The sequence below is a fragment of the Glandiceps talaboti genome, chromosome 21 (assembly GCF_964340395.1).
Source record: "Glandiceps talaboti chromosome 21, keGlaTala1.1, whole genome shotgun sequence".
In the NCBI taxonomy this organism is placed as follows: domain Eukaryota; kingdom Metazoa; phylum Hemichordata; class Enteropneusta; family Spengelidae; genus Glandiceps; species Glandiceps talaboti.
In genome coordinates, this window is record NC_135569.1 from 15,151,112 (window position 1) to 15,166,508 (window position 15,397).

General features: G+C 35.5%; 1 protein-coding gene across 2 annotated transcripts in view; it reads left to right on the top strand.

The window, feature by feature from the left end:
• LOC144451466 (TELO2-interacting protein 1 homolog) overlaps positions 1-14,840 on the top strand; it is a 29,219-nt gene extending 14,379 nt beyond the window's left edge. For both annotated transcript variants that reach the window (XM_078142309.1, XM_078142310.1), the window contains exons 12-25: positions 33-234; positions 888-973; positions 1,849-1,899; positions 2,790-2,912; positions 3,283-3,325; positions 4,252-4,356; positions 5,698-5,985; positions 6,451-6,556; positions 7,022-7,104; positions 8,138-8,253; positions 10,696-10,783; positions 12,563-12,649; positions 13,162-13,287; positions 14,185-14,840. In XM_078142309.1, coding sequence (XP_077998435.1) covers positions 33-234; positions 888-973; positions 1,849-1,899; positions 2,790-2,912; positions 3,283-3,325; positions 4,252-4,356; positions 5,698-5,985; positions 6,451-6,556; positions 7,022-7,104; positions 8,138-8,253; positions 10,696-10,783; positions 12,563-12,649; positions 13,162-13,287; positions 14,185-14,253 — 1,573 coding nt within the window. In that variant the 3' untranslated portion in view covers positions 14,254-14,840. The remainder of the gene's footprint in view (positions 1-32; positions 235-887; positions 974-1,848; positions 1,900-2,789; positions 2,913-3,282; positions 3,326-4,251; positions 4,357-5,697; positions 5,986-6,450; positions 6,557-7,021; positions 7,105-8,137; positions 8,254-10,695; positions 10,784-12,562; positions 12,650-13,161; positions 13,288-14,184) is intronic.
• The last annotated feature ends 557 nt before the right edge of the window (positions 14,841-15,397 follow it).

A 15,397-nucleotide genomic window follows, 5' to 3' on the forward strand; every position in this document is an offset into this window, starting at 1 on the left:
ATTGAATAAAACTATTTTTGGATTCTCTTCAGAGCCTTACTAGAAGAGTACATTTCACCACCAAACTGGAACCTTCAGACCAGCAACCAATCAGAGATCCTACCATCTAAAAAGAGCATTTCTGATAGGCTACTCGTTATGTCTCAAGAGAGAGCAGGCCTGTCATTGGGTACTTTACACAACAACATATTACAGATTTGTTTATTATTAGAAGGAATTAGCACATTTGCCAAGGTAAGGAAAAACATTTTAGTACAATTATTCATTTTAAGATTCATGACAAATTTAAAGTGCCATCATTATCAGTAGGCCTTAAAAAAAACAATTGTAAGTATCGCAAGAATTAGCAGATGAGGAAACTGACATCTACTTAAAAAGACAGTATAAAACTGTTCTTCTAATCTGTAATGGCTGTACAAATGATGAGAAAAAAAAACAGTAACACAGATCATATGGAAAATAACGGAAAACACATGACATACATAAAAAAAAAAAAACCACACAATATTTTTTAAGGCCTTAGGACCATTGTCGTTCAATGAAAATAGAAATATCCCTTAGTCAGAGCAATGATCTGTATGGCTATGACTCCCTAGGCTAAGTAATTTGTATGGCTGTATGACTCCCTAGACTGAGTAATTTGTATGGCTGTATGACTCCCTAGACTGAGTAATTTGTATGGCTGTATGACTCACTAGGCTGAGTAATTTGTATGGCTGCATGACTCCCTAGACTGAGTAATTTGTATGGCTGTATAACTCCCTAGACTGAGTAATTTGTATGGTTGTATGACTCCCTAGGCTAAGTAATTTGAATAGTTTGTATTTTGTATATTGTATTAACTCATAGTTACATTAATCATAAATTCATGTGTTTGTATTTTGTAGGTTCTAGGATCTGATTTTAATCTCCTCCTTATTCAGTCATTGTATCCAGTCTTTGAGAAGATTGGTGATGAAACAGCAGTAATAAGGTGAATATACACATTTGTTAGATGCATATACACATATACACACATTTCTACTGAACTCAATTCACGTGTGGGACTACATGACAGTAATAAGGTGAATGTACACAGTTGTTAGATACATATACACATATACACACATTTCTACTGAACTCAATTCATGTGTGGGACTACATGACATGGCTATGTTGCACACTCCATATCGTGTCACTGAGGAACTGTCAAGGCTTTCCCAGTCAGTTCGCAGTGTATCTCAGAGTCACCCAGGGCCAGCAATGCATAACACCTGCAGAGCCAATCACTAGCAGCATGGTAATTTAGTTTACCCCATGTGACTTGTTATGAGCCAATCATTAGACAGTATGGTAATCTAGTGTACCACATGTGACTTGCTATGAGCCAATCATTAGACAGTATGGTAATCTAGTGTACCACATGTGACTTGTTATGAGCCAATCATTAGACAGTATGGTAATCTAGTGTACCACATGTGACTTGTTATGAGCCAATCATTAGACAGTATGGTAATCTAGTGTACCACATGTGACTTGTTATGAGCCAATCATTAGACAGTATGGTAATCTAGTGTACCACATGTGACTTGTTATGAGCCAATCATTAGACAGTATGGTAATCTAGAGTACCACATGTGACTTGTTATGAGCCAATCATTAGACAGCTTCATACATTACCTAAAGATCAGACCATGAGGATGCAATGACATAAACATTATACTAAATCAGCATACTCGTTGTTTTAGGTGAAAGCATTTTATTTTAAACCACCCGAGGAAAATACTCAACTTTTACCACTTTAAGTGATATCACTTTTATTTATTATGTAGACAAAATTACATTTTTTGTATTTTTTGAATTCAACAGTCAGACAGCATATGGTACCTTAATTGATATCTGTACAAGTTGTAATTATCAGTAAGTATAAGTACATCACATTGTTGTTTCATTCAAGTTTAATTTGACTTTATAATTTTTTTGGTATAAAAACTCTCTATTTGTTTTTTACCAAATCAAAAAACTATCTCATAAAGAGTTTTTTATTGTACTTAGAAAACTCTTTGAGAAGTAGAGTGCTAAAGTTCAAAAAGGAAATTGGAATTAAAGACCAGAAACATTGAATGATAAAGGAACATAGTTAGTAACTTTATGGTTTTTGATGATTAATTTTTCCATCGTTACTGTATTCTAATATTCCATAGCATGTTGAATTGTGTCTAGAAATTGATAGATTTATGCTAAAGTGTTAAGATATGATGTAAAATATTACGTGATGATGTAACAGAATGAAAATTTGAAAAGCGCAACAGTTGAAAGGCTTTTTAGTCCTCAGTGGGCAAAGCTTAAAAGGGGGAGTACTAGATTCGTCATGTCTATGTGTTCGTCCATGCATCTAGTATCATCTGGATCTTGAACATGTATGGTGGCCGACTACAACCAAATCTGGCACAAATGTCTCTCTGTATTCACGGTCAAATGACCCAAAATGTTGTAAAATTTTATGTGTACCTCTCTGATATGCACGGACCAGTTTCAACCAAACCTGGCATAATGTCAGATACTGAAGTGCAATATGTACCAGTACATCACTTTATTTTGTAACCTTCAGCATAGTGTAACCGAATGGGAGCCATATTTGTCATAATATTCCTACATTGAAACATTAGGGGACAAAGAATTATCAATTCCTGTGTACATAACCATCTTTATTACACTGCCCTTGATGATGCTCAATTGCAACAATTTCTGTTCATGCTTTTCAACATAAGTTAAGGAGTTTTTAATTTATAATTTTTTCTGTCTTTCAGATCCATAGCTCATCTTATACGTGAAAATTCTGATTATCTTGTTGATGCCATATCACACAATTTACGGCATTTAGATTGGAATCCAAAGTCACCAGATGTCTTGAAGGTTATGCTGCAATATGGGTGAGATAAATGAATATCACATGCAGTGCACATGTTGAGCACATGTCAATCACATGCACTACATTGTACGCACTTTTTTTCATATGCTGTACACATGTTTAGCATATGCTGATCCCATGCATGGCACAGTTTGATCACATGTTGTTCACATGCATCACAGTTTGATCATGCGCACTACATATGTTGAGCACATGTCGATCACATGCACTTCACATGTTAAACTCATGTCTATGACAGCCACTGCTTAGTTTGATCATATACAACATACATGGAGAGTACAAGGTTCCATTCCATAAGAAGTATTTTGATTTGCATATAATAGCATGCATATATGTATTTGACAAGAATGTATTTTTCATATATTCTACAGTAATGCCGATATCTTGCCACTAACCCAGGATATCATTGATGAGGTAAGTGAATCTGTAGAATTATGTGTGTTTGTGTATATACATGTATGCCTGCATAAAAGAAAACCACTGGAAGCAATTCCCAGCATAATGTTTTTGTTAAAAGTGACCTATAAGGGTCCAATTCGCGTAGATTGGGTGATAGAGACACAGTCACCAGTAATGACTATTGAACAGATGTACATTTCAGACGAGCAAAGGACCATGTCCATTTAAACACATTGGATCATTCCATAGTCTCACAGGTTGTACTCTCTTTAGATATAGCTTGGACTTAAATGTTGGTGTAAGTTTTAATTGGTTGTAAAATAAAAGCTTATTAACAGTTAATCATGCTGTATGTGATAATTATGTAACCATAGTAACTATCTTATGTAACCATAGTAACTACATGTATCAGCAACAACTGGGATATTTTTTTCATCAAGTAATCAAAGATATGTTCACTAAAAATTTGGTCAATTACTTATAAAAAAAAGACACTGTATCTGTTAATTAGTGGTCAATATTATCTGTAAGTATAAGTGTAGTGACAAGCTTAAATCTTTTAAATCTGTCAACATGTTAAAACTGTACTAGTAGTAACTGGAGTATCATTTTTTTTCAATCGGACAACCAACAATATATTCACTGAGAATTGTTAAAATACAAATAATTAGACATTGTACATGTTAATTAATGGTTTATCTGATCCATAAATATTGCAATAACAGGTATAAATCGTAATTGGCGTTGAGGGCACTGATTTTTGCATGCAGACCCAAAAATAAATTCATTTGATTTATCATGTCTTCAGCTACAAAATATATCATCACCCACAATTAATTCAGTACTGTTCAGAGTGTATAATGTTACGAGTAAGTAATTGTATCTGACAAGGCATGGGTTACGACCTTTGACCTCTGACCTTATGCACATTCTAATTTCAGATTCTAGATTCTCTTGACCAACACTATGATCAGAGGGCTGTTTTGTTCATGAAAGTACTGCATACATTGGTTTGTGCTATTGCCAGGTGGTTTCCGTATACTAAGGTATTGTAAAGGGTATAGTTTATCTCAATGTTCTCTCTCAGGACACTACTGTATAACCGATGACATGTTCATCCAACAAAATGGCCGCAAACTGTAGCAACCTTAGTCTCAGCTACCCAGACTTTTGCTGCTGGGGGCTCTGCCTACGAGACCTCCCCAAGTGAGAGTCTGTGGAAATTAGAGTTCAAGTCACCCTCGCAGGAAGTAGCTTCTAGAGTAGTGCATGCTACATAATACTTCACATCCAACATTGCAGGCTAAACGATATAGGTACTTTCACGACAGGTTATCACTTCTCAAGCAAGTGACAACAAACAGGCCGTAAGTCCATTTTTAATGGAATGAACTATGTGACTTCTGGCTAAGGGTAGTAGAAACGGGGTTTCCCCAAACTCTCATCCGCATCATGGGAATCTGTCATCTTGAATCGGTGCATTATGGGAAACTACCATCTTGAATGGTGCATTGTTGGAATCTCATCTTGAATGGTGCATTATGGGAAACTGCCATCTATATTGGTGAATGATGGAAAACATACTATTAGTATCATTCTATTCATATCACAATTTTTGTAAATAATATGTTACATTGTTAAAATTTGTAAATACAAATAATCTAGTTGTAGTTTCTTAGAACTTTACCCCAACCCACCCCCACCCCCACCCCTCCCAGATTTCAGTATTCCCCCATCAGTCCTTTGTGTCTGCCCAGTTTGAATTACAAGTTGAGTACTCGTTAACCTTTAACAACAAACTATTCAATATTTGTGTCTTTATTCCCAATCAGTCACTTGTGAAAAATGGCACATAGCAAAAAATAATGACTCCTAAGAAAGAGGCAACTGCCTTCTGAGTCTGACATACATTGAACTTTAAGTTAATGTTGGCATTGACTTTCAGCATGAAGTCTTAGACTCTGCACCTTAGTACAGGCTAAATATGTTTATTTCCTTTTTCTCAGTGACTTTAACACCAACGTAATTGGTTTTGCATGTGAAACACTTTGATCTCCATACACCACTGATGTATTGTGTGTATGATGGGGGAGCTCTGCATGCACTACTTACAGTGGAGGGAGGTGTAACATTGTCGTCTGTCTGTACTCTAGATTTACACTGACTGTGTGTTTGTTTGTTTGTTTGTTTGTTTGTTTGTTTGTTAGGTGATTATACAGGTTAAATTTAAATCTTTTGATCATGAAAATGTTATTTCAAGTAAAATAATTAACAAAATAGTTAAGCCAAAAACAATCCCATCTGCCGTACATTAGAACTGGAAAGTCAACTACTTAATCAAATGTCAGTTGATTGATTGATTGAATTCTGAAATTACCTGCCGATAGGATCAAACTGAACCTACAGAATCAAACATTGAAGATGGGGAGAATTTGAGGTATGCCCCAGAAGATAAGAAACGCACATCCCAGTCACTGGAGGAATTCATACTGGAATATATCAGACAGAAGACAATTGCTGATGGTGAGATAACAGATGGGGAGGGGGAGGAGGAAATGGAAGAGCCAAAGGAAGGTGCCAAGAAGGATGTCAATGAAGATGCTGAATCTGATTCCGATCTGAATGAAGCTGATATGAAAGCAGAACTTCCACTACATATTAATGTCATCAAACAGGTTAGCAATGGAATAGTAATATGAAATATATTCATTTTTTGAATGACTGTTCAGTGTTTGTGTTAAGATTTTGGAACCCTGGTAACAGGAAAGGGGTAATATGGTAAAGTGGCATTGTTCATTCATTCATTGCATGTATGTAAGTGTTGGTAGGGAACCTGGTGAAGTGACTGCAGAACTCAGGTAGATATTACCTACTTTAATACCACCCTTAACAGAAACACTGGTAGAGAACCCTGGTAACATAACTGGAGAACTCAGGTAGAGTTTACCACCCTTAACAAAACACTGGTAGGGAACCCTGGTAAAATGACAGGGGAACTCAGGTAGATTTCACCTACTTACCACCTGTAACAAAAACACTGGTAGAAAACCCAGGTAAAATGACTAGGGACTCAGATAGATTTTATGTTAGCATCACAAATATTTAAATATTTCATTACATTTTGGTAATTTTTTATACAGATATTGGAAAGGTGTCTTCATTTCCTTTCTTCAAAAAATCCCAGACTTCGACTCCTTGTGTTAGATGTTGTTAAGCACTCAGTGTTAGTCCTACAACAAATGGAAGGTAACGTAAATGTTTTGAATTATTGGATCTTTTTTGAAACACAGTATCAAAATTGTATACATTGTGGCTAAATGTGTGGAGCTAGTCATAGATCATTGTATTTATGCAAATTATCTTACAACATTTTTTTTGAGAACGAATGACAAGTTTCTAGTACTGTTTTTGTTGTTGTGGGATGTTCGCATTTTTGCCACCATAGAGGGAGCTAATGTGATACCTTGCAACTATCAATCTGTTTGTGTCATCAATATTGCAAGTATAGTATGATTACTTTTGAAATGAAATCCATATACACATGTATATTAATTATCCAATTTGCATATTATTTGCATAAGTTGTAGGTTTTCCATTCCTATTTTTTCTGCTAAAGAAGACATTTTTAACATGTAATGTACATTTTATAGTCATGATTAAAAAAAACCGATGTCTTGTAAGGTCTAATATCCATTTATTTTGTTTCCATAGATGAATTATTACCATTGGTACATAAAATATGGCCACCAATGATTCAGAGATTTGTAGATGAAGAACAGTTCGTCACAATCAAGGTAGGTCAATAATAATAGTTAGTCTTGGTTACCCATAATCCGTATTGGTGGTTACTACAATCAAGGTATGGCAACCATAATAGTTAGTCTTGGTTACCCATAATCCCTACTGGTGGTTACTACAATCAAGGTATGGCAACCATAATAGTTCGTTTTGGTTACCCATAATTCCTACTGGTGGTTACTACTATCAAGGTATGTCAACAATAATAGTTAGTCTCATTTACCCATAATCCCTGCTGGTGGTTATTGTAATCAACCATAATAGTTAGTCTCATTTACCCATAATTCCTAATGGTGGTTACTACAATCTTGGTTACCCATAATCCCTACTGGTGGTTACTACAATCAAGGTACATCAACCATAATAGTTAGTCTTGGTTACCCATAATCCCTACTGGTGGTTACTACTATCAAGGTATGTCAACAATAATAGTTAGTCTCATTTACCCATAATCCCTGCTGGTAGTTACTGTAATCAAGGTACATCAACCATAATAGTTAGTCTCAGTTACCCATAATTCCTAATGGTGGTTACTACAATCTTGGTTACCCATAATCCCTACTGGTGGTTACTGCTATCAAGGTACATCAACCATAATTCTCACTGAGAGTACTTTATTGAATAAAAATGAATATTAGGGACCATTTTCATCCAATTAGAAATTGTCAGAGTCCAATACCAGTCACAATCTTATGTTCCCATGCCTGACATACTCAGCATTGTCCCAGTTTCTAAATGACTAGTGCTTTGGAAAAGTTTGAACTACAGTTGTGTCCCAGTCAAACCAGCCATATAACCAGGAACATGATAGAATAGCGGTTGCAATGTGAATGCTTTAATCCTACATGTATATTCTTACAGAGGTGGCAATGGATTGTATGCTCCCCAGGGAGTTGAGGAAGTATAAAGGGCTGTTGCGCTGCTATAGATCCAAGCTAGGGGTAATACAGTAGTCGTAAAGTGCTTCATTTGCATAGTTTGAGAAAGTGCAATATAAAAACTAACTTTATTATTTGTTATTGTTTACAGGCATTTCAAACTTTACTTACAATGGGTAAAGTCAGCGGTGACTTCATCAAGAGAAGAGTTGTGAAAGATGTCTTACCAAAATTAGTCAACTTTCTTGAAAAGCAAGCGACAATCAGGTAGGTATTTTTAATTGAGGACCTGGTAGGATAGTGGTTGCTATGTGAATGCTTTAATCCTATGTACTTCAGTACACAGGCTGCAATGGATTGTATGCTCCCCTGGGAGTTGAGGAAGTGTAAAGGGTGATTGTGCCACTATAGGTCCATGTCATGGATAATAATTGTAAAATGATATGAGTGCGAAAGCACAAATAAAAAAAGGTAACGTTCATTGATTTGACATGTGAATAATACCAATTCCTTTTGTGAAAGTAGACATTCATTTTATGACAATAGTATGCAAATAAAACTCAGTCGGTGAAAGGAACTGTACAAGAAATGAAGCATGTTTGAGAAATTGATCAGAATGATATAAGATAAATATGATTTTTTTTAATAATCTAGACACTCACATTTGAAAAAAAAAATTTAAAAAAATTAAAAAATCTACCTTCCCCACCTATTCTGAAATTGAGCATAATCGGAACTACATAATGTTTTTATTACGCCTTATTGGAACCACACAATTTTTTTTTTTTTTTTTTTTTTTTGGGGGGGGGGTGCTTAAATCAAGCAAATAAAGGGGACAAATGAATAAACTAATGGAAAACTAAATCTACTGCTAATAACAAGAATGGTATCGGTCCAACAAGTTCATCCCTCAGGTTCAAACCATTGAGTTAAAAGTTAAAAAATCCAGTAGCTTTCTTTCTTTTATTCTTGATCTGTAGAATTAGCAGGAAAAATATCAATTCTGATCATGCTACTGAATACCCATGGCTTTTGCTTTGATCGATTTGATGATTTGTAACCATTAAGTCTTGTTCTCATTTCTTGGATAGCCAGGCCCACATTTTACTTTCAACATCTCTTAAAATGTAATTAATATATAGATGACATTTCTCATGGAATATGTAACATATTGATCTTCTGATGAGAAAACTGTTGATTAGTTTCGTTACTTCTGAAATGGTTGGTATTTTGAGCAATGGTTTTAAAGTATGTTTTTTTATAATGATGACAATTTAAAAGGATTTTTTGAAGGGATCAATTGAGATTGATTAGTATATAGTAATAGATATCCTATTTATAATGACATATATTGCAATAATTTGAACAGGAAATGAAACTGTCAGCAGACGAGAATTGTCTAATGATGTAAAATATTGAAAAAAGTAAATTGGAATATCAGTAAGATGTCATCGTCATGGCAATCAATAACTAATAAGCCAAAGTATTGATTTCAGTGCTGTAACTGATATCTTTATATTGTCAATGTAATTTATCATGTTGTAGCTAGGACGGATTCATTTCTAAAGTTTCATAACGTCACAAGATGATCACCGATTAATTATGGCAATATTTGTGGAACATTAGAAAGAGTTATTATGAGATCAGAATCAATGTACATTAAATGTTATTCCCAATATTTTTCTTCGTTCAGCCAAGGAAAATATGACTCTGAGTAGTGACCTAAAAGGGGGGCTTTGTCACTACGAGTTGCTAGACGAGTAGGAACAACCCTCACGAGTATTTTTCAGCTGAATGAAGAAAACTGTTGGAGAATAACATACCAGCACCAGTAACATCACAGAAAAAATTGGGGAAAAGTATTGACAATTTTGAACGTTTTGACTCATATTTCGAACACATCAAAACCAGTGACATAGACACGCGTTGTCATGATATAGATGTGTGTTGTCGTGAAGTAGAACAACCAGAGTAGAAATTCCATTTTTTTCCAATTTGGTTTTTGCATGGTATAATACACAATTATAATCACGTCACCTGAAACCGTGTTGGTTGGCTTGGTTATAGCTCTGTCTGTCTGGCTGGCTGTCTGTCTGTTTGGCTGTCTCTCTGTCTTTGTCTGCCTGTCTCTCTGTCTCTGTGTCCTACTCTGTCTGTCTGTCTGTCTGTCTGGTTGTCTGTCTGTCTGTCTGTCTGTCTGGCTGTCTGTCTGTCTTGGACCATAATATCTCAAAAGCTACTTCATCAATTGAATTTAAATTTGATACACATCTTCCTGGTAAGGTCTTGATAAACATCCCATGAGTCCAGGGCTTGAAATTAACAGTAGTCTTGTGTCCAGAGACTACCAATTCTTGTCGTGGGACTACCATAATTTGCAGCTGGTTGCCCACTCGGGCTGCAATGTACCATTGATTATGCACTGATTTTAAGGATGGCAGATTTATGAACATAAAAGTATTTTGATAACACACATATTTCCAATAGAGGAAATCTGTTTTCAGTTCAGGATTATGGGACTATTGGTCACCATCCTTGGGCTACCACTTTCTAAAATTGTTAGCCCACTAGGACTACCAAAGAAAATGTTAAGTTCGAGCCCTGGACTCAGTGTAAGGCATATTTTGGTAGTGCAGGCAGTTTTCAATCTATCCTTTGTGATTTTATTCTGTTTGTTTGTTTGTTTGTTTGTTTGTTTGTAAATTGTAGTATCAAGTCTGGACCAGCATACAAACATACAATTGGATATAAGCAACAGTTATCAATTCTATCTGGTATTGGTCAACTCTGCATCCAGGTATGTACCACCACATTTCATAGCTAACTCTGCATCCAGGTATGCACTCACCACATTTCATAGCTTTTTTTGTTTTTACTAGTTTTAATCCATAATTAATCATATAACTAAAATTATCATATACCCAATATCTCTTCCAATGTAATCACCATAAAATGCTCGCATCAAACCCGTGCAATAATATCCTGTATCATGCCCTGGTACACTTTGCCCAAATATGGTAATGGTGCACACTTTGCCCAAATATGGTATTTGGTGCACATTTTGCCCAAATATGGTAAGTGGTGCACATTTTGCCCAAATATAGTAATTGGTGCCCACTTTGCCCAAATATGGTAAGTGGTGCACACTTTACCCAAGTATGGTAATTGGTGCACACTTTGCCCAAATATGGTAATTGGTGCACACTTTTCCCAAATATGGTAAGTGGTGCACACTTTTCCCAAATATGGTAATTGGTGCACACTTTTCCCAAATATGGTAATTGGTGCACACTTTTCCCAAATATGGTAATTGGTGCACACTTTTCCCAAATATGGTAATTGGTGCACACTTTTCCCAAATATGGTAAGTGGTGCACACTTTTCCCAAATATGGTAATTGGTGCACACTTTACCCAAGTATGGTAAGTGGTGCACACTTTACCCAAATATGGTAAGTGGTGCACACTTTTCCCAAATATGGTAAGTGATGCACTCATTGATATTCATTTAATCAGTGATTCAGTTTTGATTTTTGTTCTCAATATCTTTACATTTTTGAGCATAAAATAATGTTTCATCTTTTTTGTGGTTATTTGATTTAGATAATGTTTCCGTACCACTATAAGGGTATATGGTAAAACCTTTGGGTTCTGCAGACCTCAGTAGTATGTGTATGGCTAACAGGCCTCCTAAAACCGGGCCCTTCTAACATGCAACCACAGTCTGCAAAACCCATATCTGGGCCATAAATATTAGTACAAGTCACGCTGCCTTGTTGATTTGATTTTCTCTCGGGTGCAGTTGTAGAATTGATTCACTTTATGTGACAACAATATCGACTTGACAACTTCTTCATTCATAATTTAGTTCTAGCAACCATTGTATATATATATTATGTAGTACTTTTACTCATATATGAGCTCTGTAACATGTAATCTATACCTCTCAATATTATTTGCACCTTTAACTCTACTCACCAATTCTGTATGTAAAGCCTGACTGTGTGTGGATCATAAATTTTTATCTTTCTTTCAATTTCTGGTAATCTGTGAAAAAGCGCAAAGCTAGTCAGAACTTTTTTTTTACCTTTTGAGTTTTGCTGAGACCATATTGTTAAAGCAACACTAGATGGAACTGGAACTTTTTTTATTTGAAAATGTTTTGTCAGATACAATAACTTCCTGGTAATGTTGTATGTTGTACACTGTGAACAGTATTGCATCACCTATGGGTTAACAGCTGTAGACACGATGAAATAAAATAAAATTGATTTTGGGGTCCGCATCCGAAAATCAGCACCCTCAACAACAATGATGATTTCAACCTGTTTCTGTACTGCAATGTCTAAATGTTGGTATTTAACAACTCACAGCGAGTAAGATTAACTTGTACTTAGTTGTGTACAAACAAATACCCCCTAGGGAGAAAGAGGATTTTTAACCAAAACACACAACTTAGTTTGATAAGCTTATAGAGCTTTCGACTTCAAACTGTCAGTCTTGTTCATTTTTTGATAGACGGTGCTGTTTATTATCACATCACAATTTATTTCTATTGTTTTCCTAATTTGTTATAGCTTGATATTGGATGTAATGAATGTACAACTATTGCCAATGCTTGCTTACCATATCTGAGTGTGAAACAACCAATCAGTTTGCAGCAGGTGAGTTGTCCCCTTTTAAGTACATATTTTGTACATGAAGTATTTATTAATTGTCATCATCACTTGAAAACTGTCTACACTAACAAAATTACTATACTTTAAAAGGGAATGCCATTCCTGAAAAAAATAAATTTATTTTCATAAATTTTGGGTTCGTGAATCATTTTCTGATTTCAAATCACAGACATTCTGTGTGATTACCAAGAAATACTGAATTTAATTCTCTAGTTCACTTCTATTGTTCTAACACTGGTGCTCCATTGTATCATGGCACTTATCAGACATGCATATGTGTTAGATGCACACTGAATATTCATGGTTATTTATGTGAAGGTAACAGAGGTGAAATAGAGTTTCAACTTAGTGTTTCTTGGCAATCACATACAATTTATGTCATGTGAAATCATTAAATGACTCTTGAGACCCAAAGTTTATGAAAATACATCTATTTCCTAGAATTGTGTTCCCCATTATTCGTTGGAAAAATGTTTTTTTTAAATTATCTTTTACAGGCAGCCATTGATGTATTTGAATGTCTAATCACAACAGAACCAGACATGATATGGCTGTTGCTAAGCGACACCTACACACCATCACCAGTACTCGAACCACCTAGCCAAGGTTTCCAACACATCAAGGTATGTTGATTAGAATACTCTATGGTTGTTGCTAAGCAACACCTACACTCCATCACCAGTACTAGAACCACCTAGCCAAGGTTCACCCTTGTGATATGACAGCTGCAATCAAGGTTTGGGTTTACTAAAATAGACACAAAAGTAAAACTATTATCACAACATGTTGATACAACAGTCATAAATGTAGAACAGTGGACTGACTGTACTAAGGATTATTATCACTTTATAGATATTTGTATCTAGGGAGTCAAGGTTAGCACAGAGTTTGGGATAGGAATAGCATCAAACCCCCTAACTTAAAACTGATTTACCAATACTCTTAGTATTTTGTTTGCATTGCTCCAAACCTGACCCTAGACTATGTACGCGACAACCACTATTGTGCTTGTACATCTATGATACAGATACAGATAGATAGATAGATAGATGGATGGATGGATGGATGGATGGATGGATGGATGGATGGATGGATGGACGGACGGACAGACAGTAGATAGATAGATAGATAGATAGATAGATAGATAGATAGATAGATAGATAGATAGTTAGATAGATAGATAGATAGATAGATAGATAGATAGATAGATAGATAGATAGATAGATAGATAGATAGATAGATAGTTAGATAGATAGAGGTATGGATATGGATACAGATATACAGACATAAAAATACAGACACATATAGGTACAGACACAGATACAGATACAGCTAGAGATATACAAACACATACAGATACAGACACAGGTATAGATACAGACACACACACATACAGGTCTGTAATGTTTCCAGTAAAAATCTGATGAATTTTTTATTGGCAACAATTTATTAATACTACTGAGAGTGTATTACTGTGAATATGAAATGTTGAAGTAAAATGATTGTGTTCTTTTTATCAGTTTGCAGGGACAGACCAGGAGAAAAATGAATATGCCAAAAATGTGGGAAGACTCCTTAAAAAATTATGAGAGTCGGGTTATGTTTTTTAAATTTGTGTACAATTGTTTATTGTTATACAACGTGAACGCAACAATTGTTTATTGTTTATAAACAAAGTGAACACAACAATAGAACGGAAAGACATAGAATAGAATTACGTATCAACTCCTTCTCTAGACTGTTGACAGTCATTTGTACCTTGTTTGCTACATTTTAGCAATACTAGTCATCGCCTCGCTCCGAATCGGAGCAATATTATAACCACGTACTGATTGAACAGCGAGCACCGGTGGCAAGAGCATGCCTTCGGCACTCACAGTTCCTATCAATACGCATTACTAGTATTCAGTGCTACGAAACGAGACGACGACTTTGTATTAGATAAAACGTAGCAAAAAAGGCATAAATGACTGTCGAAAGTCTACTCCTTCTCTTCAGTGTCAACAATGACTTTATCTGCAAAATGTGAATCTACTGGTGGTCTATATACATTAATAGAAAGAGAGAAATTGTTGGTTAACACTCAGTTTACAAAGTCTGTAAATAGAGCGCAGATTCTGAGTTTGCTACGTTTGATGTACATATACAAACTGTATGTGATATGTAATGTACTTGTTTTGAAGGAACTTCATGTGAACATTGCAATAAATATGTTTACTTGAATAATTGTCTGTTGCTTGTTTACTAGCTTATGAAAATTTGACATTGTGCTTGTCTGTTTGTTTGTCTGTCAGTATGTCTATCTCCCTGCTTGCCGTCTCTGCCTGCCTGCCTGCCTACCAGCCATCTCTCTCTCTCTCTCTCTCTCTCTCTCTCTCTCTCTCCTCTCTCTCTCTCTCTCTCTCTCTCTCTCTCTCTCTCTCTCTCTCTCTTTTCTCTCTCTCTCTCTCTCTCTCTCTCTCTCTCTCTCTCTCTCTCTCTCTCTCTCTCTCTCTCTCTCTCTCTCTCTCTCTCTCTCTCTCTCTCTCTCTCTCTCTGTGTGCAAGTGTTCTTTACAATTGATATGGAGACGTGAACCGACTACTGATTTATAGTTTCATTGTTTCCTATCAAAGAAATATGACATGATTGGTGAGCTAATTATTTACTTAAGTCAAACTGACATAAAACCATGTCACCATCAATTGACATACACATAAATGAACCATGTCATCATAAATTTACTGATGCTAA